The sequence below is a fragment of the Mastigoproctus giganteus genome, chromosome 6 (genome assembly GCF_048544385.1).
Source record: "Mastigoproctus giganteus isolate SK-2022 chromosome 6, ASM4854438v1, whole genome shotgun sequence".
NCBI classification, from domain to species: domain Eukaryota; kingdom Metazoa; phylum Arthropoda; class Arachnida; order Uropygi; family Thelyphonidae; genus Mastigoproctus; species Mastigoproctus giganteus.
The window spans coordinates 20,867,549-20,894,271 of record NC_143580.1 but is presented as its reverse complement, the minus strand read 5'-3'; the positions used below and the strand labels follow the sequence as shown (position 1 = coordinate 20,894,271).

The 26,723-nt window shown below is 34.4% G+C and overlaps 1 protein-coding gene across 5 annotated transcripts in view; it reads left to right on the top strand.

Annotated features, from left to right (window-relative positions):
• Positions 1-26,723, top strand: part of LOC150084061 (protein deacetylase HDAC6-like) — a 463,437-nt gene that overhangs the window by 418,176 nt on the left and 18,538 nt on the right. For all 5 annotated transcript variants that reach the window (XM_090375877.1, XM_090375876.1, XM_090375878.1 and 2 more), the window contains 3 exons: positions 15,446-15,515; positions 15,809-15,876; positions 22,665-22,753. In XM_090375877.1, the coding sequence (XP_090232003.1) occupies positions 15,446-15,515; positions 15,809-15,876; positions 22,665-22,753 (227 nt within the window). The remainder of the gene's footprint in view (positions 1-15,445; positions 15,516-15,808; positions 15,877-22,664; positions 22,754-26,723) is intronic.

The window sequence follows — 26,723 nt, the reverse complement described above, 5'->3', positions numbered from 1 at the left end:
TCATATTAGACATTTTGTATTAAATTACTTAAAAGGTGCTAGTTAAAATGCAAATATTACATTGTTTACATTTAAGATATTGAGACAAAATACATAAAATCAATGTTACTTAGTAAAATAGATTATTTTATTTCAATGGATTGTGTTTTTTCCCTTGTCTTAAATGTAAACAAAAAAGATAAATGCTCAACAATTTGGAAATGCAATTCAAGTGAGACCAGTACATTCCTGATCGAACAAGAACTTTACGATCAAGGTTTTCATTGATATACAGTTATTCAATAAAGAAAAACTACCATGATTTATTCTATGGTACTTTTTCTTTTAACATGGAAACACTGTTAAAGCACTGATCTTATGACTGATCAGGTCTATTATGATACAATTTGATTCTAAAGTTTATTCTGAAAAATCAGATATGGTAATATGTGATGCCTGTACCTACACTAAAACTTCCAGTGCTCCTGTCAAAACGTTGGTTAATATGTATGATGACATTCTAACTATGCTACCTATATCAAATTTCATCACTATGATAAAACTTAAGGATGTAAAAGCCCATATATATATATATATATATATATATATATGATATACTGTTTTTATTTGGACAAAGGAAATTATCCAATAAGAATTGTAGCTTATCAAAATTCAGCACTAGCACTTCTTTTTTGCAGCTTTTGTATATCACATTATTATCCCATATTACCCTACTTCTGAATATGCATTAAAAATAACTCATTTTTATGATCAGATTGAGCAGTTAAAATTAGCAGACACTGAACAGCTCTTCTCATTGTATATGTTCTCCCTTTATTTGAATCTCAATATTCCACATGCTCCAGATGTGGTATTAGTATTAGCCATATGGTGCATAGAAATCACTGGCTTTTTTTTTTTTTTTTTGCCTGGTGCAGTCAAAAAAAAAGAAAAGAAAGAAAGAAAATGGAGATAAGAAAATATAGATTATACTCTTCCTTCCTTCCTCACTTAGGTAACTGTCCAGTCGGCCTTTGAATTTCTTCAAACTGTCAGCCTCAAATACATGTGGAGGCAACTTGTTCCAGTAAACAACAACTCGCCGGAAAAGAAAACTTCCTACAATCTAGTCTAAACCTCTTTCCCTGTAATTTGAATTTATGGCCACTAGTTCTGGAAGCCTTTTCAATGGTAGAAGTTATACCATCATTCATTTTGATAACACATCTTAGAGCCTTATAAACTTCAATCAGGTACCCCCTCTAAGGTGCCTGGTTGTCAGCCTCAGTAGCTTGCATAATCAGTCATCCTTTTGCCAATCTCACCATCTCACCATGCTAGTTGCCATCTTTGGATCCTTTTGTGAAGCTTAGTGTCTTTTTTCGGATAAGGTCTCTAAACTTGGACACCGTATTCCAAATGCAGTCTTACAATTGCCTTATACAGTGGGATTATAACCTCCCTATCTCTACAGGGTATTGTTTGATATATCATCAATAGGACACCATGGACTTTTCTGGCTGCCTGTTTACACTGCTCCGAAAACTTCATATCTGCCTATATCGTAACTCCCAGACCCCTTTCTTCCTCTACTGTTTTTTTAATTCATCTCCACCAAGTGTATAACTTATTTTGGGGTTGCTATTCTCCAAGTTTAAGACCATGCATTTTGCTGCATTAAAATACAGCTGCCACTTTTCTGACCATTCAGATCATCCTGAAAGAGCACTGCTTGGAACTGATCATTAACAACTCTCCCAATCTTTACATCATCTGCAAATTTTGACATCATGCCCTTTATCCCTTTGTTGATATTGTTTATGAAACTCGGAATTAACAGTGATCCAAGAATGATCCTTGGGAGATCCTACTTCTGACATATATACCAATCTGAAGAATGTCCATTAATCACAGCCTTCTGCCCAGCAGCCACCCTGCAGTAAATTTTAGAATATTTCCAGTAATTCCAACATGTTACAGCTTATAGTAACCTCTCTGTGAGTCTTATGCCTTTCCAAAATCTAAATAAACTATGTCAGAATTATTTCCTCCATTCAGCTCATGAGTAACTATCAAAATAGCTTACTAGTTATTTAAACATGATTTTCCATTAACAAAATTATGTTGTGTGTCCTTCAGAATGCCATTTCTATCTAAATGTCCCTGGATTGCACTCTTCATCATTGCCTCTAAGATTTTCTTTACCACCACTGGAGGCGCCTCCGTAGCCAGGTGGGAAGGAGCAGCAGTGCGTAGCACACGTTTCTTGATTAGACCGGGGTTCGAGCCCGTCACCACCAAATACGGAGGATGCGGAAAGGTCAAGGAATGACCACCGCATATCCCGGAGCAATATGGCCTTAGTTGCTAATGCTCCTAAAAACCAACCAACCAAACCAAACCAACCACCACTGGAGTCAGAATAACTGTTCTGTATTTACAGACTTCACTCTTAAAACTGCCTTTATGTATTGTCGATACATTGGAACTTCTTCAATCCAAAGGAATCTCTCCTGAGTCCAGTGATGCCCTCATAATTAACATCAATGGTTCGATATACTCTTTGGATTCCTGCCTTGAAATTACTTGGTATATGTCATCAAATCTAGGCTCAAAAGTTTTTCCAATAAACAGTCATCAATAAGTCATCACTTAAGCACCAACACTATTTCTAAAGTTAAGTCTACACTTAAGCACCAACACTATTTCTAAAGGTTACAACCACAAAATCTGTACTTAAGGTACTCTTTACTGATGAAAGTAGATTCAGTCTCAGCAGCGATTCTGGACGTCAGCTAATCTGGCAAGAGGTTGGCACACAGTATCACCGAAAACATCACTGAAAGGGATTTATATGGCAGTCGAGGTGTTCTTGTCTGGGGAGGCATTATCTTGGATGGATGTACACAACTCCAGATACTGGAAGGCAGTACTGTAACCATTGCACGCTACTGTACTGAGGTAATCCTTTCCTATGTGCATCTGTTCCGAGGTGCCATTGGTCCCAAATTCGTATTTATGGATGATAACGCCACACCCCATCACACTGCAGCTGTTGATATGCTTTTGGAAAGTGAGGACATTGTTCATATGGATTGGCCTGCCCATTCAACCGATCTAAATCCAATCGAACACATATAGGCACTCTGGGGGGACACCTAGCAGCATGTCCACACCCACCAGAAAATGTTCAACAGCTGAAGATGGCGCTGACAGAGGTATGGACGACATTACCGCAAGAACTTATCAACAACATTGTTTTAAGTATGGACAGGCGGTGCAAAGCCTGCATCGACATTAGGGATGGCCATATCTCTACTGAGGACCACCTCTTCCCTTTGTTCTGTCTTTGGCAGTGATGCATCTGTATCATGGCAGCCAGTGCTACTTTGCCATTTTTAAATAAAGTCCCTCTGTACTGTTTTGTTTCTGTTGTTTGTTTCCTTCATCATTTCTGTACCTCACGAGGTACCTTTGGTATGCTTTTCCCATATCCAGACCACTCCTATGAGAAGCTACAGGTGAAAACCTGACTGGTCCTTAAATTTTGCACACCAGTGTAGTAGGTAAATTACTTCACTCAGCATGATTCAGTGAATATTAAAAGACCTCTTAGGAAAAAGTATGTTTTGCTTATCATTTGTAAAATTTAATGCCATTTTTTTGAAATACTGAATTAACTGTCATATTCCATCTTATAGTAAAATTAAGGAAGTTGTTTTCTGTATTTTCATATATATCATGTGAGAAAAATTATGCCTAAGGATAGTGTGGTATATCAAGTGGAGTTCTCAGTTTGTATATCCTTATATCAGGAGTTAACATGATGCACCCTTCTTGATAGGACCAACAATCATAAGACTATTGTTAATGTTGCTTGTTTCACAGCCTCTGAGCTCTCACAACATTCAATATCTCTCCACTACTTTTTTTCATATTTCATCACATTTTGTATTGAATTATAAGCCAAATTATTGTTACCAGTCTGGTTAGCTACTCTGATGCAGTAACAGAGAAAAATTGGATGTGCGAAAGACTGTTGTACAAATTATAGCAGTTTGGCATTAGGGGCAAGTTACTACTTTTGGTAGAGGAATGGTTGAGTGGCAGAAAACAGTGTGTTGTTATTACTGGGCACTGCTCTGCTCTGCTTGAACGTTATTAGTGGTATCCCTCAGGGTTCAATGCTCAGGCTCCTTACTATTTTTTTTTTTTTTCTCTCTCTCTCTCTCCTCCTATTCTTGTCATGTTTTTTTTTTGTTTGTTTGTTTGTTTGCTTGTTGTTGCTGGCACTGGAAATTAACCTAGTGCTGGGATAAATTGCCAGGGTGAGATTTGGGTAGGGAATAGAGGATATTTTTTTTTTTAACCACCCTGGTCTTTGATTTTTTTATTTATTTTTTATTATTATTATTATTTATTTTTTTTTTTTTGTGTTTGTTGGCACTATGTAAGTAACTAAGTGCAGGATTGTGGACCAGGATAGTGTCCTTTTCTTTTTTTTTCTTTCTTTTTTTTTAATTATTATTTTTTATTATTATTTTATTTTACTTTATTTTTTCCTCTGCACACAGGAGTAGTAGGCTTTGATTCCTGAATGCCTGTGCGGGGAGAAGATTTTTATTATTTTTTTTTTATTATTTTATTATTATTATTTATTTTATTTATATATTTTTTTATATTTTTTTTATTATTTATTTTATTTTATTTTTTATGCTGGCTTCCAGGCCTGGGCAACTTGGGGGCAGGATTGCTGGCACCCTCTGGTCTGGCACTTCTACAGGGTGCAGGAATTTTGTGCGGTCAGCACAGACAGTATAGTAGACCCAGGCTCAGCTCCACATTCATAAGGACGGGCATCAGGTAGCAGTTATCCTAGGTGATGACTGCTCCCTGGTGGCTGGATGTCCTGTGTATAACATAAACTCACACTTACACATTACACAAACCTAACACTATTCCCCCCCCCAGGCTTGTTTATGTATAATAAAGTCAGTGATATTACGTGGATTTGGACAAATGTCTAGGACTAAATAATAATAAATAAATATTCTTTTCAATATTTATTAAGGATAATGAAAGAAGGCATATCAAGCTTATTTTCTAAGTTTGCAGATGAGAGGAAGTGGCAGTTGAAATTTAACATTGATAAATGCGAGGTACGTCGTATGGATAGAAGTAATCCTAGAATAACTTACCAATTGGGATACCACACTCAAGGTGATGGAGAATGGAAGAGGAGTCATCTGCAATCTGACATGAAGTTCTCTGAGCAGTGCAGACAGGCTACTAGGACAGCATATGGGGTTTTGTCAATGACATACAGGAATTTTGTCAGAAGGGACAAGACTATTGTCCCATTGTATAAAACAGTAGTTAGATTATATCTTGAGTACTGCATATAGGTCTGGAAGCCTCACTTGAAAAAGAATATGGATCTCTTGGAATGAATGCAGAGAAGAGCAACAAGATTAGTCAGTGACACAAAAGAGTATTCCTACCACGAAAGACTACATTTCTGCAAATTGCAGTGCTTGGAAAACCGGCACCTGCAAGGAGACCTGATTAAAGTATTTAAATCTTTAAATGCATTGAGTAAACTAAATGCTGATGGTATCCTTGCTATTTCTTAGACAACATGCAGAAGGAGACATAAATTTAAATTGAAATAATGATGACTACAGGACAAAATTCTTGCTAAAATTTTCTTTCAGCCAGAGAGTAATTCATTGTTGGATAAACTTCCATGTGATGTTGAGCAAGTAGATAGTTTGAGCAAATTTAAAGCAGCATTAGACAAATTATTAAAGAGATTTTATAAGCATAGGAGCAGAAGAATCCTTTTTGCAAGATATAAGACAAGACTCAGTTTTAGAAAAATTGAAATCAACTAAGTTGTCTTTGCCTCACTGGAGAATTACCTGGAGATCGACATTTAAGGAATTACTCTCAATAACAATACATTAGAAAACGTTGTCTAATTTAAAAAAAAAATTTATCATTTGCATTTTTATTTTTATTTCAGTTTGGAGGCTGCAGTCTACCTTAGTTGGTTTGTATTACTCTTATTTTGTTATCAACATTATTGGCATTAGGTGTTTATAGAAATCTCACAGTTTATTTGATCGATAGCTCGATGATTCATCATGCCTGGCATGATGAATCATCATACATATTGTGTATATCAGATGGATAAATCTCAAGTATGAACACTGTGAAAGGACCTGTTTTCTCTTTTTCGTGGTTTGCATTGAATGCATGTCAAATAACAAAAGTTAATGTGAGCTTCAGATGATACAGTACTACAGTTCAGACCCAAGCTACTAACATTACAAAGCATAACCCTCTACAAAATTGCCACTTTGTTCAAAAAAGATAATATCTGTATCCATCATGGCCAGCTTAGCTTTGTTCCTTTTCCTTTGCTGCTTGTATTTCCATGCTTGATTTCCTTTCTTTTTTTGAAAGATAAAATTAATATACAAATTTAAGACTATTAGCTTTTTTTTTTTTTTTTTTTTCTCCTCTTGTGTGTAATAGAATCAAAATACTCCAGAACATGTGTTTTGTGTACATTTATCTGCTGGTAGTGGGAGTTTTACAACATACTGTCTCCTTCCCCACTATCACATGCCTGTGCTAGTAAAGGTACCATGCCTGCATTTTTTGCAGACCTTATTAAAAGTTTTGAAACTTTTGATAAGGTCTGCAATTGCTATTTCCTTAGAAAATAAAAAAATAATAATAAAAATAACTTAGTGAAAGACTCTACCATAAGCATTTAGCATATAGATTATTCTAACTTAAACTTTGTGAGTGGCTGAGTTAGGAATATATCTGCTTATCCGCTAATAATGAAACTTTTCTTGCGATTGCTACAATAGAAACTTTCTAAGGCATATTTGTGGTTAGTTTCTGAGTTCACCACAAGTCTTGTGGTTTCCTTCTAGTGATTTTCTTGCTCTGATTTTTTTCTCATAATCAAGAGGGGATATCTATCCATAAAACTTAGTTTGAGTCACTACGCAAACCTTAGGTGTGGGGTGCCCAAAGTTTTGGATAAAAAGGTCGCTAAATAGATAACGTAATAACTAATAGGCTGCATAAAAATTTACCTGAATTCAGACTTCTGTTTGCCCAATAATTATAAACTAAATTACTTTATTTCCAACAAGAGTAAATGCAAGTTAGTATAAGCATTGTTTTATACCTCTGCATATATTAGTTTCATCTTCCAGTTGCTCTTGCGCCGTAAAGCCTACAAACAAACAACATCATCTTCCAATGTAAAAAGTATCAAATTACTACTTTTTTTCTTGTGTCCCTTTTCTTCTGATTAATTTTCACTTCATTCTCTATCCCTGACTTTAGAATGTCGAGCATCATAATAGTGACAAGAATTAAAAAAATCAAGAAGTATAGGCTAATTTCTTTTCAGTAAGACTTATGCAGTTGACTTTTTCTAAATTATAACTTGGGCACCTTGTGCTGAAAAATTATTGCAGTATGAAAAACTGAACAAAGGTATTGCTTTACAGCAGCTACAATTATCCTACAGTAATCCCGTCAGTCTAAGTCTCAGTTTTTACATGTGCATCAGAATAGTAAAGTCATTTGATGAGAATGACGACAAATTGCTAGGCATGCAGACCCATCAATTTGTGTTGATGAAAGACCTTGATAGAATTTCCTTTGGCATTATTTGTAATGTAAGACTTTTGCACTCTCCTTTTACAGTAGCTTGAGTTTTCTCTCATAAGAGTATATAATTAAATGACCTTGCAACTTCAAATTTTGTTCACTGAGGAGACAGTGATATCATTTAAGAAACTAGATTTCAGTTTATGCAGGAAATCTTGTTTCCTGCTTCTTAAAGATGGTGCCTCAGAACAAAGAAGTGCTTTAGTTTGGGTTTCTGCTTGATCATTGAACTGCTGAGAAACTCTGCTTCAGATTCTTTCAAGAATGCCTTAAATTGGTTGGGATTAAGGCCTTTTGTGAGTTGAAAGTTTACACATTTAATTACAACATCCACAATGTGCTCCATCTTGAGGACATTCACAATGAGGGCTCTTTGATAAATTATGCAGGTAATTTATAATTCCCATACCCTCCATCTTCAATAACATTCACTTAATTTTTCTTGCATCATAGATGATATAGTATCTATCATGAGACCACCTAAACAAGACTGTTTCTGGTTGCTTCTCTCGAAAGCATCAAAGATATTGTCTTTCCCAAGTTAAATTTGTGCTCTCTAGAGAAAATATTTATGTATGGGCCACAAACAACATATCCATACATAAGTCCTAAACAAATATCCATATATCTTATGGAAGGAACACTGAGGAAATTCTTCAAATAATAATGTTTGAAACAATAATTTGATATTATTTATATATTTATTTAAAAATGGTTCTGTGTTAGTCAAAAACACGTTAGTCATTATATCATTTTAATGCAACAGAACTTAGAATTGAAGTTGTCATGGACCCTGCAAAATTAGGAACACTACAGAATTGTCTAACTTGTCTAGACATACGTTCACCCTGTCTTTACGCTCATGCATGCAGTAAGTTCTCCAAATTTCAAAATATTTTGCCACCCCTTGAGTAAAAATAAAAATGTGAGCAGTGCTTCCAATATCAGTACTTGCACTTATTATTACAGAGTAGGACTAGCTTCCCCATCTGACCTTGAAGTTGCTTTTGAAGATGGCTGCCAATGCCTTCCACTTCACATGCAGCTGTCTTTTTTGACAAGCTAACTTCACTGAATAAATTTTTTTTTTTCATTAGTATTTATGTACAAGACTGCCAGAGACAAAAAAATTTTATCCAGAAAAGTAACCAGTATCTTTTTTATTAACTGGTTCTTTAGCAAATTATTTTTTTAATTACTCTTACTCTTGATAAAGCTTTTAAATTACTATTTTAAATAAATACATGAGAAATAAATTAAAATTTATTCAGAAAAGCACAACAGCATTGAGCAGAAATTTTGTACTATGCTGCATGCAATGACCTTGAGGGCTGAATTCAACCAGGAGACCACTTTAGTCACTTGTGCGATAGCTAGTCTGAGAATCAAGTGTCAGAAGAATAGCTTAGTTTATTGTAATTTCCAATTTTTTATAATATTTGCATAATACAAAACTAGAGTTAATTAACTTTACTATAAAGACAAGTATGGTTACATCCCCAGGGACTCACATCTGATGAGTATGGGCTTGGCACACCCAGGGTCCTGATCATTCTTCTACTTCTCTCTCTCTCTCTCTCTCTCAGGGTAACTCGAGATTTTTTTTTTTTTGGCTGGTGCAGCATAAGCTTCAGGCTTCCTTGCACCATGTACGTAATAATAAAAAATAATAAAATGTGTCTGAGACAATTGCAGGAAATGGACACTAATATACCATAAAACTAATGCAGCATATTAATGCTACTATTAAAGTTATGCTTGGCAAGGTGCAATTCTACTTGAATACCAAAAAACCCTAACAATCAAAATATGAATAAAATCATTAAAATAAGCCCTCATACCTGCTAAAGGAAGAATGTCTCTTCCACAATAAATGAATAAAATCTTTTATTTAATTTCATTTATTGTGGAGGTGGCACTCTTTCTTGGGGGGGTGCCTCCTTGGGTCGGAAGTCATGCATTTGCGCTGATGAGGATTATTTTTATTTTAATTGTTAAGGTTTCTTGGGATTCGGGGAGCTGAATTACCTTTCCTAATTGTAGCCTTAATATGCTATGTTTATTTCATGGTATATTTGGCATTCCTTTTTCTGCAGTAGTCTCAGAGTTAATCAGCTTTGCTTTTGTAAAATAAGATATGGTATTTTCTGGACCACAAAACATACTTTTTCCTGAAAAATGTCTAAAATTCTTCACCTTATTGAAGTATACCAGAGATGCATGTAGTGATTTTTTTTTTTTTTTTTAATCCGACAGTAAACCCCCGCTATTTGCGGTATCTGTATTCGCTGATTTAATATAAAAATGTGAATTTTAAAGTGCCGTGAACATTTTCCGCCATAAAGAAACATGGGCATGGCTAAAATTATCTTTCCCGGTCAAAACAGTGCTCAGTGGTGTGGATGTTTCTCGCTAATCCTTGTTCAGTATGTGTTATGCGCTTGTCATGGAAGGTTTTGTCGTTTGCTTTTAATTTATATGCTTATAAATTGAATAAATTTATCAATTTATATGCTTAAAAAGTGATAAATCCACCGTTTTGCAGTGTAAAACAGACTTTTTCGAGTGTGTTAACGGAAGAAAGTGACTTTATTGTGGACAAGTTCTTTCTAACCCGTACAAAAATATGGCTATGAATAACAAGGGAAATGTGAAAAGATCAAAGAAGGTGATGACATTAGCGAATAAAATTGAGTTATTAGACAAAATTTCTAATGGTGAAAGTGGTCTCCTCAGTGGCAAAACATTATAAAATCAATGAGTCAACGGTACGATCAATCAAAAAATCGGAAGAAAAAATCCGCCGTAGTGTCCTTGAAAACACGCTAATATCTTCAAAAATTTGCTTTGTAACTCGTGATGTTAAATAAGAAAAAATGGAAAAGGCTTTAAATCTGTGGATAGAAGACCGAACTCATAATAAAATTCCGTTAAGTTCACTCATCATTCGTGAAAAGGCAAAACTCCTTTATCAACACTTTAGCGAAACTGGTGATAGCACTGGCGGGATACGTTTTTTAGCTAGCAAAGGCGCTGGTTTGAAAGATTTGTTTGAAATTTCTAATAAATATTACATTTAATATTAAATTGTTTCTTATTTTCATTTCGATGCCATATGCTTGCATTTCACTATGTACTGTCTATGTAGTAGTAGTAGTAGTGGCATGTGATGCAAGAAAGCAAATGAGCTTATGCAGCATTAACCCAAAAAAAATAAAAAATCACACCATTCCCTCCAAATGCCTGTCCAGTTCCTCCTTAAATTTATTCAACCTATCAACTTCTACAACGACAGATGGAAGTTTCTTCCAGCAATTAACCACCCGCTGGCTAAAGGCAAATTTCCGCACATCTATTCTACATCTGTCCTTTCTTAATTTGAATTTATGCCCCCTTAGGTTCGTAATCTGAACAAGTGGAAGGATCCCATCAGAATTCAGTGTGCTGAACCCATTCAAGGCCTTATACACCTCAATCAGATCACCGCACAGGTGCCTAGTCTCCAGCCACTGCAATTTGCAGAACTTAAGTCTCTCTTGGTAAGAGGATCCCTTCATTCCCCTCACCAATCTTGTTGCCCTTCTCTGTACATGCTCAAGTAAATCTACATCCTTCCTAAAATGAGGCCTCCAGACCTGTACGCAGTACTCAAGGCGTGGCCTGACCATTGCCTTATACAGAGGGATAATCACCTCCTTTTCCCTGCTAGCAAAATTCCTATATATCATTGACAAAACCCCATGACCTGCCCTGGCAGCCTGTCTGCATTGCTCAGAAAACTTCATATCTGCCTGCACAATTACTCCCAGGTCTTTTTCATTTTCTACCACCTTAAGTGTAGTACCACACAGTTGGTACGTTTCTCTGGGGTTACTTCTACCCATATACAGTACTTTGCATTTGTTAAGGTTAAACTTCAGTTGCCACTTCTTAGCCCATCTGCCCAAATTATCTAGATCCTGTTGCAGTAGCACACTGCCATTACTGTCATTAACAACCCTGGCAACCTTTGTATCATCTGCAAACTTCGACACTAAGCCTGATATACCTTCATAAATATCATTGATAAATATACAAAACAACAGTGGACTCAACACCGAACCCTGGGGGACTCCACTAATAACATTAGTCCAAGAAGAGCAGCACCCATTGATTACCACCCTCTGTCTTCTTGCACTTAACCATCCTTTTATCCATTGTAGCAACTTACCCTTAATACCATTCTGCTCCAATTTGTACAATAGTCTTCCATGCGAACAGTGTCAAAAGCTTTCCTGAAATCCAAATACAGGCATACCTCGAATAACGAATAGGATGCGTTCCACGAAATTACTTCGTTAAGTGAAACTTCGTTTTCAGAGGTAAAAATACTATGGCCAGAATAGGGATACGTTCCTACTTAAAGAAAATGAAAAGCTTTTTTTTCGGACAAAGAAAAGTTTTATTAAATAAACAGTCAACTTACTTACAAAGTGAAATCACATTTTAAAATACGAGTCTAAAGTTGATTGTTTATGCTCTTTTTCTCTTTCATTTAACAATTGCCTATATGGAGTTATTGCATTTAACACTGATCGCTTAACAATAATACTTCTTCCTAAATCAGGATCATTTTCACTAAAAAAATTTAAAACGTTTTCAATGTCATTTAAGCACCTTTTTAAATCTTTGGTTGTTAACACTTTTTCGGCAGGAACTTCTTTAACTTCGTCTTATTGCTAACAAGGTTTTCTAAATCTTCCACTGAAAAACCATCATCTTCTGCATTCAATAAATTTCTAACATCCTCTTCATCGACATTTTCGAAACCTATTGATTGAGCCATCTGGATACCTTCATTTCTAATTTCTTGGATGTTATTTTCTTCTTCTAGTACAACTTTTGGCCATATTTTGCGCCAAACTCCATTTAAGCATTTCTTAGTGACTTCTTTCCAAGAACTATCAATGTTTTCAATTGCATTTTTAATGGTGTAGTTTTTCCAAAAAGTTTTAACTGTCATTTCCTCTTTAACCTCTAGTTCAGTTAAACTGCTTAATGTTCGACGCAGATAATAAGCTTTAAATGATGCTATTACTCCCTGATCCAATGGTTGAATCAGGGAAGTTGTGTTTGCTGAAAGAAACACAACTTCGACAGGAATGCATGTGTCCAACGTGTTAAGATCAGTAGGATGTCCCGGAGCATTGTCTAACAACAAAAGAGCTTTTTCTTCAAAGTTGTTTTTTTTGACAATACCGTTTTACTTCATGACAAAAGTGGTTAACAAACCAATCAGTAAATAACCCCTTGGTAACCCGCGCTTTTCTATTTGTTTTCCATATTACAGGTAAATTCATTTTTATGTTATCTTTTAACGCCCTCGAATTTTCTGAATGGTAAACTAATAACAATTTTAATTTATAATCGCCAGAGGCATTTGATCCAAAGAGTAACGTTAAACGGTCTTTGGCTGCTTTGAACCCAGCAGCTGATTTTTCTTCAATAGAAATGAAGCTTTTTGTTGGTAGCCGTTTCCAGAACAAACCGCTTTCGTCAACATTGAACACCAAATTTGGAAAATTTTCACGTTCAATTATTTCCTTTAGCTTTTCTGGAAACTTATTTGCAGCTTCTCCTGTTAATTTTACACTATGAATCCTGGCCGGTTTTTTAAATTTCTCGAACCAACCACGAGAAGCTCCAAAGGTTTCCCTAATTTCTTCAGTTTGTTTAGATTTCAGGTGATTAAACTGGAATATTTTTTTTATGTTAAATGGGGCTTGAAATTGCCGACTTCGTTATATCGAAGCTTCGTTATCAGAGGTAACGTTAACCGAGGTATGCCTGTATATGATATCAAAATTATTTTTTGCATCCAGTTCCTTTGTAACCACATCATAATATCCTATCAAATTTGTCAGACAAGACTTTCCCTTAACAAACCCATGCTGTGTCTGAATTATTGCTGCAGTCTTGTCTAGGTGATCCTGCAATGCATCTTTAACCAGCAACTCCATTATTTTACCCGGAACAGAAGTTAAACTAACTGATCTGTAATTACTCGTGTCACCCTTCTATCCCCCTTTGTGAATTGGGGATACATTTGCACATCTCCAGTCCGTGGGAACCTCCCCTGAGTCCAAGGATGCTCTCATAATTATGGCTAATGGTTTGCTTAGTTGCTTTGCCGCCTCCTTTAATATAACTGGATAGATCCCATCCACCCCAGGTGCTTTTCTTACGTTTAACTTCAACAGTTTCTCTTCCACTTTGCTCTCAGTTATTACAAAATCATTAAGTATCCTGCTACAATTTGATAACCTTCTGCCATTTTCAAACCTTAATAATTCCTCATGTGTGAATATAGATGCAAAATACTCGTACAGTTTGTTTGCTATCTGAGCAAGATCATCAACAGTCGAACCATTGATGTCAAGTGGACCAATCAGATTCATCCTCTTCCTTTTAGAGTTTATATAAGTAAAGAAATCCTTGCTGTTTTTCTTAGCATCTTTTGCCAAGGATTTCTCGTAATCTGCCTTCGCCTGCCGAACCTCCTTTGTGACCTGATTACAGATTAACTTATATCTGCCATAGGCTTCTGAGTCACTTGATAATTTATATGCATCCCATGCATTTTTCTTCTCTGTTACGAGTCTCATTAGTTCATTTGACAACCAATTAGGCCTAATATGTACATAGTCATATTATGAAGGTACATATAATACATACATAGACAAAATTTTAGACTAGTTTTTCTTATATATTTCATACTTTGGAATGGAACCCCTTTATTATTATGGGAGCCATTATTCGGTATTCACGGCATTTCTCAGGAACGTAACCCCCACGAATAGCGGGAGTTTACTGTATATTGTTGTTGATCTAGCATATTAGGGAGTTCTTATTTATACCACTTTAGAACTTTTCCTTTATTTCCAAGAAGGTCAATAAAACCCTAATCCATTCTAGAAGTTTCTTTTTTGTGTCATTCCACCATCCCTTCAACACACTAACCTTTGTTATTCTGCTTCTTTGAAAATTCAGATCACAACATTGATAATAATGAATTTTATAGTAGCAGTAATGAGTTAATAATACTCCAGTCTACACTTTAGTATGCATTTGTGAATTCATGTTTCAAATATATGCAATAAAATATATTTTTTCCCCCTAAAATTTGACACCTGAAACCTAGGTGCATCTTATGGTCCAGAAAATACAGTTGCTGTGTGCTGCTGTAGTACAGCAAAGAATCTTTTGGTAGTGATATGAAATTTGATTTAATACTACAAATAAGGTGAAAGAATAGGAAAATAAATGTTTGGTAACTTTTTTGAATTACACAATGAGAGTTTTGAGAGTACATCGTTGTGTAAAAATAATGCAAAATTATCATAAATTTCCTCTTTTAAAAATCAATGCATTTCTGTAATAATCTGAAGGAAATTTTTATTATTATATTTTTGAAATACAGTTTATTTTGAAAAGAACAGAAGTTCTGAAATTCTTGCTTGATTTAGTGATAAATTTTCTTCATTACAGGGTCTTAAAATTCTCTAATGATTTTCTTCATATTATTCAGTGTGATATTCATAATTATATAATTCTTTAGATTTAAATATCTTTAAAAAATAATGATCATCTGGTTTGTAATTAGTACATACTTAAAAACTAAGATTACTGTAACCCATATTGTTATGTAGTTTTAGTGTTTCGAAATAGAATTATTTTTCTTATGAAGAAATATTTCAACTAAATTTTCCTTAATTTATATATATAGTGGATTTGCCTGCCTTCCAGCCATATAATTTAGATCCAAATAAGGAGCCAGTTGAAAATTCTCCCGCAGAGTAAGTTCTAAAACTTTAATTAAACATACTATATTGATATTATAAATATTTCTTTCTTTCTTTTTTCTTTTTCTGTAATATAATTGAACATTGTGATTAAATCTTGAAAGTAAGATTAAATCTTACTTTCAGTGGAGCAATTTGAATCCTAGGGAAAATAAATATACCAGTATTTTAACAATTAAAAAAAATCATTTAATAGCTTTTCAATCAGTAATAATGAACTGCCCTTTTTAATTAAATCTGCTTGATTATTTTATTACCTTTTTTTTTTTCTATTTTTTTTTTAATAGAACTCCAAATAGTAATAGCCCAGGAAGAAGTTCTCCAGTTCCTATTACTGGTAAAATTGAGGTTATTGGTGAGTAATTTTTTTGTTGTTGTTTATACACAAAATTTTAATAGAGTAGCGTTGATGTAGAAAGAATTCCATTATAGTAGCAGTAATAGTATTGCATTTAGAGCTAGGGTTAAGTGAGATCCAAAATGTAATTTTAAATTAGTGTTTCTTAAGCCTATTTTGTGAGCATTCGCATATATATATTTGTATATACATATGCATAAGCACTTAGTCTTCATCATATCCATCTATCCATGCATCAACGTGTAACAACTTGATTCCCACAGGACAGATTTTCATGAAAATTTATATTTAATTCTTTTATAAAGATTTGTCAAATCATCCCAAATTTTGTTTAATTTGGATTATAAATCAAGCAGTTTTTCTTTGTTCCATACAGTTTGTATGTAAAAAAATTAATAGGTTAAACATTGTTTTAATGGAGCATTGTTATCTTTAGATAGTCTGTGCATGCTTTGCTTGTATTATTATGTAAATCTTTTGAACATGGTGTTGCTTGTCTGGGGAGAGAGAGAATAAAATAAAATGAGAGAAGAGTAATACATATTATACAGTTGTAATTAAACTGAACAGGTAAGTTGAGAGAACATAACTATAGAGTTTTGTAAGTGTTCCATAAAGTTTTAATCTTAGTAATTAATTGATAACACGGTAACTATATTTACTTTTTGCTACAATTTTATAATTACAGAAAAAGAAATAATCAATTAATTTAAGGGGAAAAAAATCTAGTGCACCAGAAATGTACTGTGTACATTACATAACTTATTTTAAACTAGGTCACATCTGGAACACAGAAATTATTAGTGAGGCATCTCAAAACCAATCATCACAGGAAGATGATTCCAGGAAGTCCAGCTTGAACTTTATCCATATTTGCCTTTTATCCTGTTTTTGCTGTGCTTCTATATGCATTAGTGCATACACACAGTGCATCCCAGTCTCCTATCCATAGTCTAATTAAGGAACTAATATGCTACCCTTTCTTGCAGATCATATCTATAAATGGTTTTGGGTTAGCCATGGCCTTGCGGTAATATGTAGATATGGAATTCTCTGTATTGCAGGTTTAAGCCCACACAATGTCAGAAATTATACTTTGTATTTTAAGCCAGTAAACACTGAAAAAAAAAATAGCAACTAATTTTGTTGTTGTCGAAACAGTAGCCTCTTTGATAGGTATTACTAATCAGGTATTCACCTGGTCACTGGTTCCACATTGAGTGGCAACACTGAATCTTATAGGGTTTGTGATCTAACTATTTAGCCTGTCAAGAATTTTTCTCATCAGTCATCTTTTATGCTTTCTGCATAATATCCATTTCCTTTTGCTACTACACCAAGAACTACCTTCACTTTTTCCATTTGTTGATAAATAATCTTTACTTGACAGAATATACTGATGATCTAAAATATAATATACTGATGATCTGATATGGCACATAATATACTGACGATCTGAAACATCACGGGAACCTTTCTACATTTGAAGATTTGTTTTATTAAATAGCATAAAAAATTAGTGACTGCTCAATCTTTTTTAGAGACTTTGCTTCAACACATCCTTTACTAGAAATAATTGGCTACAACTTAACAACTGACATTTAATTTCTTTGTAGTTGGCAGTTAAAGTAAACAATCTATTGACATGAAATAGCAAAGATTGGTAATATTTGTTAACTGCCGACTACAAAGAAATTAAATGGCTGTCACCACCACCATATTCTACATGGAATGCATGCATGATGACAGCCACTTTTCATCAAAAGACCTGTACAAGTGGTCTGAACTGTGTTCTGAACTTATCTCAGCGCAGTCAACCAACACTCATGAGAAACAGTGTCTCTGCACAATATTCTGAGAGTTGTCAGAGGACTGTATCAATGAAGACGATATTTCTCAAAGGTGTGTCATCACTTCAAATTGTACATCATTTTGTCTCAAAGAGCAAGAGGCAAGGATGCAGTAGAAGCTCAAAAGTTCCCTACAGCCATCTAAACCATCTTCTGTGAAGATAATGATGGGGTATTTTAGGATAGATATGGTCCTATAATGGTGCAATTCCATTAATAGAGAAATGGTGACAGATGCTTCTTACTGTGAATTTCTCCATAGCACTGCGGAGCCAGAAAAATGGTTGTAAAAGTGTGTTTCCATAACAGACGTCCTGCATATTACTGGACACCTACATTGCAGTGGATATAATGAAAATTGAGATAATTCTCAATTTTCACTATATTCCAGTGTGAGATACAAACTGTAAATATGATATCAACATTGAAAAACTTATTTCTAATTGTAACTCTCCTGAGCTGTTATCAGTATGGTATCCTATTAAACCAGAGTTTTTTTCCACATGGCTTCACAATACATTCATTAGAAAATATTAATACATTCCCAACTCTGATGGACTTTAATTTTCTGGCCTTATTATGTCTTCACTATTTTCTTGTAAATTGGTTTTTCCACAGGCTTCTCTGCAGTTGTGTTCCTGACTGCCCATACCAATCATCATGTAATTCCTACTGTAACCACATTTGGGGGAAATTCTGACTAAGATATAATTTGCCATCAACTTAAAAGGGCAGGAAATCACCAGAGCCTTTCACCAACAAGGAAGTGTATAATTTGGAGAGCCCATTTGGAGACTTGAGGACCTCTGCTACTTTTATTCTCTCCTCTAAAATTAGTGGCAGTGTGACATTTCTTCTGAACACTAGGTGTTGTGTGTTCACAAAAGTGTCTAAAATTCCAAGCATTGGAATTGTAGACCCTTTTATAGACATATCTCTAACAAAACTCAAGAAAATTTTCAGGAGAAGGAAGATAAATGTAGGAATTAAAAATTAGATAGTATGAATCAGAGCTGTAATACTCAATACGTTCTACGTTGATAATAATATTTTACAAATATTATTATCAACTCCTCTTATTATTTTACAAGGAATTAAAAATGTACATGTTTATACTACACTGCATTCATTTATTGATTTCGAAATAATATTTAAAAAATCACTGATGAAAGGGCACATATCTTAGACCAGGGGTCGGCAAACGACAGCCCGCTGGCCAAATCTGCCCCGCCCCCTCTTTTTAATCTGCGGTTTAATATTGTTTATTACATGAAAAAAATTAAAAATAAATCAAATTACGTGCTGCAATAGCCGATAGTAGAGTTGAGAATAATGACCGCATGTGGCGCTACTGGCGTCGCATATTCGCATTCTGTTGTCTACCGTAGAACAAGTGTTGCCAGCATTTCTCTCAGTTTTGCTTTAGAGGTGCACGTGGTATTGCCTGTCACGGCGCTCTGCGATCCTTTTTTTTTTCCCCCTTTTATTTATTACTCACCGTTTCCATGTCACCCTCAAGACCAAATATGAAGAGAAAAGTGGACTTTGAATGTCGTGCTTTTAAAGCTGAATGGAGTGTGAATTATTTTGTCATAGAAATAAATGACAAAGTATCATGTTTATTATGTAATGACACAATAGCTTCCAATTGTTGCTGTTTATTCGAGGAGTCAATACTGAGTTTGCGGTTACTGAAGAATTAGCTTCTATGAATAGTCTGCATGGAACAACTACAGGAGAAGATATCTTCAAGGAAGTCGAGAAAATACTAACACAGTACAATTTGCAATAGAATCAGTTAAAATGTGTCATAACTGATGGTGGTAAAAATATGTGTGGAACGGGGAAAGGATTAGTTGGACAAATTTTTAAGGCTTGTGAGGAAGTTAAATGTTCAAAACCTCTGGTAATTCATTGTATTATTCACCAGCAGGCTCTTTGTGGGAAACTCCTCAATCTGTCATGTGTTATTGAACAAATTTTTAAGGCTTGTGAGGAAGTTAAATGTTCAAAACCTCTGGTAATTCATTGTTGTCAGCGGTTAACTTTATTCGCTCTCGTGGACTTATTAACCTTCATCAGTTTCGTGATTTTTTATTAGAGACTGAAGCCGAATATCCTTATTTGCCCTACCATACAGCAGTTCGATGGCTCAGCAATAGAAAAGTTTTATTGAGATTTTTTGAACTCAGAGAAGCAATAGAAATTTTTCTAAATGAGAAAAACTGCCCACAACCACTATTATCTAACAATGGATGGCTATGGAAATTAGCATTTGCTACAGACATCGTGGGATATCTTAACGAATTTAACTTAAAATTACAGGGGAAAACAGTGCTCATATATGAACGTATTCTATCGTAAAGTCATATCGTCAAAAATTTGCATTGTTTGAAACACAAATCACATTAACCAAGTTTGACCATTTTCCATGCTGTAAAAAATTTCAAATATTAGCGAAATCCCCATTCCCAAAAAAATTCGCGGCGGATATATTTTCTGAACTTAAACTACAGTTACAACAGTGTTTTTCGGATCTTGATGCAAGTGCAAAAGACATTTCCATATTTCAAAATCCATTTGGCTGTACAATTGAGGAGCTTCCATCAGACCTTCAATTGGAAGTGATTGATCTGCAAAATGATGATATGCTAAAGGTTAGGTTTAAAGAAACGGATCTAACCCAATTCTATAAATATCTTTTGGAAGATAAATACGGTCAATTAAAATCATATGCACGGGGATTTATATCTGTATTTGGGAATACTTACCAATGTGAAAAGACATTTTCAAAAATGAAATATGTAAAATCGCAATACAGATCATTATTAACGGATGACCATTTGCAAACAACTTTAATGATAGGAAGTACTAACTTCGAACTCCAGTATGATGAAATATTATCTCAGAAAAAAACAATTACATTCATCGCATTAGAACAAAATTAACCAGTTCTATAATACGTTTATTAATAAATGGAAATATTTTATTCATTTTTTGTAAGTGTTAGCATGTGTATAAATATTATGTAAAATATCACTTCCTAATAAAAAGATTTTGAACCTGTTTTTTTTTTTTTTTGTTGTTGCTCTGAGTAGAATTACCCATGTAAATATCTTCGAGCTTGCTACCTGGCCCGCCGAGCCTAAAAATTTTACAATCTGGCCGTTTCCAAAAAAAGTTCGCCAACTCCTGTCTTAGACTATCTTTTCTCTGTACCTAGCAAATATGAAAGGTGCGAAATAGAATAAACATAAAATGAAAAGCCTCTAAAATAAAAGATTCCATAAACTTATGAAAACCTTGGTCTCCTTTCAAATCATATTACAGATGCAGAGTAGCATGAAAATTTGAACCTTAATATCTAATAAAATTAATTTCAGCATTTATAAATTCCTAAAAATTATATAAAGAAGGATTTTGTGCACTGAGGCCCTATTTTTTCTGAGCCTTGACAAACAAAAGAAACAAAGAATGTAGCATTGCAATAACCCTTAAACTCCACATGGGGCCCACCTCAATTGTAAGGTCCAGGTTGAGAATTCAAGAACTAAAGAAAGAAAGCTTTGTAATAAACTATTAAATAATTCTCATATTAATTTTTTTAATAGAAGTAACTTAGCTCATTAAGAAAGTATTTTAAAAAATAAATTCATATTTTATATTAATTTATTTTTATATACAGTTACTTTATTTTTATATAAAGTTATTGACATTAAACAGAACTTACCATAAAGAATTGTTGTAAATAAATATTTTTTATTGAGTGAGAAAATATACCTTAAAAAATTATGTATGGTAGGATTTACATTATTTTTAATAGCACAGGTAAAAAAAACATGTAAAGGGTTGTGAAAAGGCATTGATCTCTCAGATTGTAAGGCTAGCACAGTGAATTTCCTTATGCTGCACTACTGAGAAGTATAATGTTACTTATTAGTTGTGCCCCCCCTCCCCCGATGCCTGTTTCAGTGCTTCTTAGCCTTATTGGTGGGAGGCTAGGCACGTCAAGTACCGAATATGCTATACTTGAGGTGGTTTATTCCCAATCATTGAAAAGTATTTTGTTTTATCATAAGTGGTAATAAAATACACAAATTTCCTCATAATTCAAAAATCTGAGATTGGAAATTTGCACCTTGTTGAAAGCATCACATTACTATATCTGCATACCTGTCTAACTTCAGTTTTTAATTTGAAACTTTGTTTCTTACTTAATCAAAACTGTTTTCATTTTATATATAAAAAAATTGATGGTCACTCCAAAAGTAACATTCCTCAATTTTTTAAAAAGTTATTTATTATACAGCATCGTTACTTGTACACTGCATAGATACACCTTTCTGCTTTTTATTTCGGTAATGACATTATCTTCCTACAGGTGTTGCTGTAGCACCCTTCTGTTAATAAATCCTTAGCGTATTAGTAGGAGGCTATTGGTATCATCCAGAAGTGATCATAGAAGGCATTTGGAGACATTGCATACTTGTCTAGTTATGCATTGGAGAAGTAACAGTGCAGCAGAATAAATATCTTTCTAAAAAATTATAGGACATTAATTTTAGAGTGACACTGCAGTAGCTAAAACCAAATAAAATTTGTACACTTTAGTACATTTTATTTAAAATTCTATTGATGAAGTGATTAACATTTTTAAAAATATAAATGGTGTTATTAGCACTTAATCTAACCTATCAACAAATTTTTCTAATAAGAATGTTCAAAAAATTTTAAACTTGCATGATGATCATAGCTACATAACATTTGGGTAATTAAAATAGCTTACATTTCAATAACAGTACTATATCTCTAACAAAACAGGAAATTTTTCAGTTTTAAACTGTTAAAACATTCAAAGAATGATTTAAATTTATGAAAACAGCATCAGAAAGCCACTGCAGTATTATTATTCCAAATTTTTTATGATTCTTTCAGAGTCAAAAAGAAAAGCAAGTGTGATTAACACTCAGAATACTGAGGTAACAGAACTTGAAGGTGCGTGTGGTAATTCAGTTGATGATGAGGTAAATGTCTTAGGGTTATAGCACAAATAAATGAAATTGCTAAATTACAAAACTAGATAGTTTTTGATCACCTAGTTTTTCTAATTTATGACAGTAGTTCCCAACCTTTTTTGAGCACCACCCCTTTTAATAGGTATTATTATCTAATGCCCTTTTCATATATTTTTCCTCTATAAAACTAGTGGGGGAAAAATTTGCAATGAATAAAAATTTATGAATATGTTAATAGTGCTATGAAATATCCATGAATTTTTAAGGTTTTTCTGTCAAATTAAAACAAATTATATTATGCTAGAAAAACTCCTGTGTACTCTATAATTAATCTGTATAACATGATATTCCTATAACCTAAAAGCCTCAAGAAATTCATAGATATGGATAAGATTTAGTCAGTATGTTCATATCATAACTGCAGAAGAATTTCATTGATAGATAAGGAAATATAAAGGTTTGTAAAATAATATGTATTTATGATATAAATATACTTAAATGAAATAAATTTTATATAATATATATATTTATTTTAAACAAGCAATTATTATAATATATTTATAATGGGTGCCTCCATAGCCAGGTGGGCAGGAGCAGCAGTGCGTAGCACATGCTTCTTGATTAGACTGGGATTCGAACCCATCACCACCAAATAAGGAGGACGCGGAAAGGTCAGGGAATGACCACTGCATATCCCCAGAGCAATATGGCCTTAGTTGCTAATGCTCCTAAAAAAAAAAAAAAAAAAAAAAACCAAATAACAGCAATTATAATGAGATCACTAAGCTGGATTTGACTTGGTTCAACTTGATATGGTCTATCACTATCATTGAAACAAACCAAACACCCACAAGTTTTTAAAATTGTCTGTGGGCAATGGAGCCCCTATTGGGAATCACTCATTTAAAAGTTTAGTAATTAAATAATATAGTTGTTTAATTGTAATAATGTGCACAAGAATCTGTCTTTTTGACTCAATTTTACCTCTTCTCCATCTTGTCGCAACAGTTTTTCTCCATTTTTTTTTTTTTTTTTTTTTCTTTTTTCAGAAACATAGTAAAACTATGTAAAAATTTGAATTTTTTTTTCAAAAAGTCTGAAAATTTCTTATTTTCACTAACAAATAATCTGTAATAAACATTATAACATATTTTTTAATTATTTGAAATGCCCTTAACAGCCAATTCTAAACAGTGAGCCATTGTTATAAACAAAATTTCGACTCAGCATTTCCAAAGAGGGCAGAGTTTGCAATAGCATATTTGTCAATGTATCTTTCTTGAAATCATAAATTTTTTTTTTTTTTTTTTTTATGGAAACCCCAAACACGAGAGGTATTAGAACCTATAGTACTTAGTACCGTGCTTGAGTTGGAGGTTGAAAAGACGAAAGAAGATATTTGTTGACATTGGACTTGAACTTCTGTAGACTGTAATTTTCAGGAAATACATAAGAAGGAAGGTTTTTCCAGAAAATGGTAGTTGAATGAATAAACGAGGAAGATGAAAAGTTGGTTCTGTGAGTTTGAAGTTGGACAGTAAATGGATGTTGGCTGGTGGCGGCAGGTGTTCGGACTGTTTTGAAAGAGACATCGAGAAGTATCTGTAGAAAAGGCATGCAGCAGGAACAGTACGTCTATGAGACAGCTAGTGCAGAGACTGTTAAAGATGAGTCATTAATTAACCTAACTGCCCTCTTCTGAATGGAATCTAGAAGCCTGAGAGGTTTTGGAGGCACCGCCCCAGATGTGCGAACAATATTCCATAGTAGGACAGATTTGCAATTTGTACAGAGAGAGGGGGGGGGAGGGAGTCAGAAGTAGGAAAAAAGCAAGAAAGAGAAGAATGATGATAACCAGCTCAGGACCCTGGGTTTGTCAAGCCCAATTTTAGTTTGTCAAACCAAATTTACTAATATGCCCTCAAGGTTACTCTTAGGTGTCTGTAGCTCTCCTTATTTATCACAGAAAATACCATGCATAATCCACTAAGATTGTGTGCTCAATAGACACTAGTTTTGGTATTCTTCCTTTTCATTTGTTGAGAAAGTTTTTTTTTTTTTATTCGAAGTACGATTCTGTAAAGGTGAGATTACCACCAAATTATCCAGCTGTAACCAATGCCACATGACAAAAGTAAGAAAGTTTGTAGACGATACTTGGCATGGTTGTCAAGGACACTACTGACACTATGCTGCTGCTGCAACAGGATCTGGAAAGGTTGAGCAGATGGGCTGAGAGGTGGCAAATGAAGTTTAACATTGACAAATGTAAAGCACTACACATGGGAAACAGCAACACCAGAGCAACGTATCAACTCTGTGGTACTACACTGACAGTGGTAGAGAATGAAAGGGACATGGGGGTGGTTGTGCAGGCAGATATGAAGTTCTCTGAGCAGCGCAGACGGGCTGCAAGAGTAGCTCATGGTGTATTGTCAATGATATATAGGAATTTTTCTAGCAGGGATAAGGAGGTGATTATTCCCTTGTATAAGGCAATGGTCTGGCCACAATGCCAGGTTTCAAGGTGTCAAAAAATAGAGCCACGTTCTTGCTTGAGGCTAATGCAGCGGGAGATTACAGATTAAAACCACTGCTTGTGTACCATTCTGGAAATCCTCTTGCATTTAAGGGCATCAATAAAGCCACCTTACGCGTACATTTCCGATCGAACCAGAGAGCATGGATAACAATACCTCTCTTTGAGGATTGGTTTAAATGCTGCTTCATTCCCAAGGTTGAAAAATATTGTAAAGACAACAACATTCCTTTCAAGATTTTGCTTCTATTTGATAATGCTCCTGGACATCCCACACATCTAGATGATTTCAATTTGAACGTGAGAGTCATATTTCTACTGCCAAACACGACTTCACTCATCCAACCAATGGATCAGGGTGTTATTTCGAGTTTAAAAGCATACTATTTATGCACATTTGCTTAGGCATTGTCTGCAGTAGACGATGAGAAAAATTTTACATTAAGAGACTTTTGGAAATCTTATAATATTTACCATGCCATCTTAAACATTAATAAGGCCTGGACGTAAATTACTAAAAGTTGTTTAAATGGCGCATGGAAGAAAATATGCCCATGGCACGTAAAAGGCTTCGGAGGATTTGAAAAAGACGAATCATATGAAGAGGTTACAGATAAAATTTAAAGGTTGCAGAGCTACTTCAGTTGGAAGTTGATGCAAAGACGTGGAGGAGTTAATAGAAGAAGAAGAGAAGGAATTATCTAACAAAGAACTTGACTTGAAGGCAGTGATAATGAAAGGAGAAAAGGCTGACGAAGCTCAAGATGAACTAAATGAGGAGCCAAGATGCTTCATCACCAGAAAAATGACAATGGCATTTCATGAAATTGCATCGGCAATTGCAAGGTTTGAGGAGATGGATCCCGACAGTGAACGATTCTTAAAAGTTAACAGAGGGGTGAATGATATGTTTGCTTGCTACAAAGAAATCTACGATGAAAAGAAAAAAGCCACCATCCAGTCATCCATTAATATGTCCTTTTGTAAGGTTGGCTAACCGACCCTTCTAAATCTTCACAGCCCTCAACCTCCACAGCAGCGTACTTATCAACTGAAGATGTCGATTCTGGCAATGATGCTTGAGAGGTAACCCTTACTGACGTTATGCCTGTCTCTTTTTTGTAATTTTATAATTTTTCAATTTTTTTAAATTACACGCTTTTGTAATTTTTCCAGCACATGAGATAAAAAATTGAATAAATACAATAAATAATTCTATTTACAAGTTCATCGAACATTTCTTTTTTTGATTCAATCAATTCAGCGAGCACAGTTGCAAGTACTGCACAAGCATGGGAGAAATTTTGACTACGTAAAATCCGACTTACGTAGCGTTCCGCAGAATGCAACCCTTACTTAAGTTGGTGAGTTCCTGTACTAAAGCCTATAACAGCTGCACATTGGTCTGTAATAGTTTTTTTTTTTTTTTTTGGTAGTTGT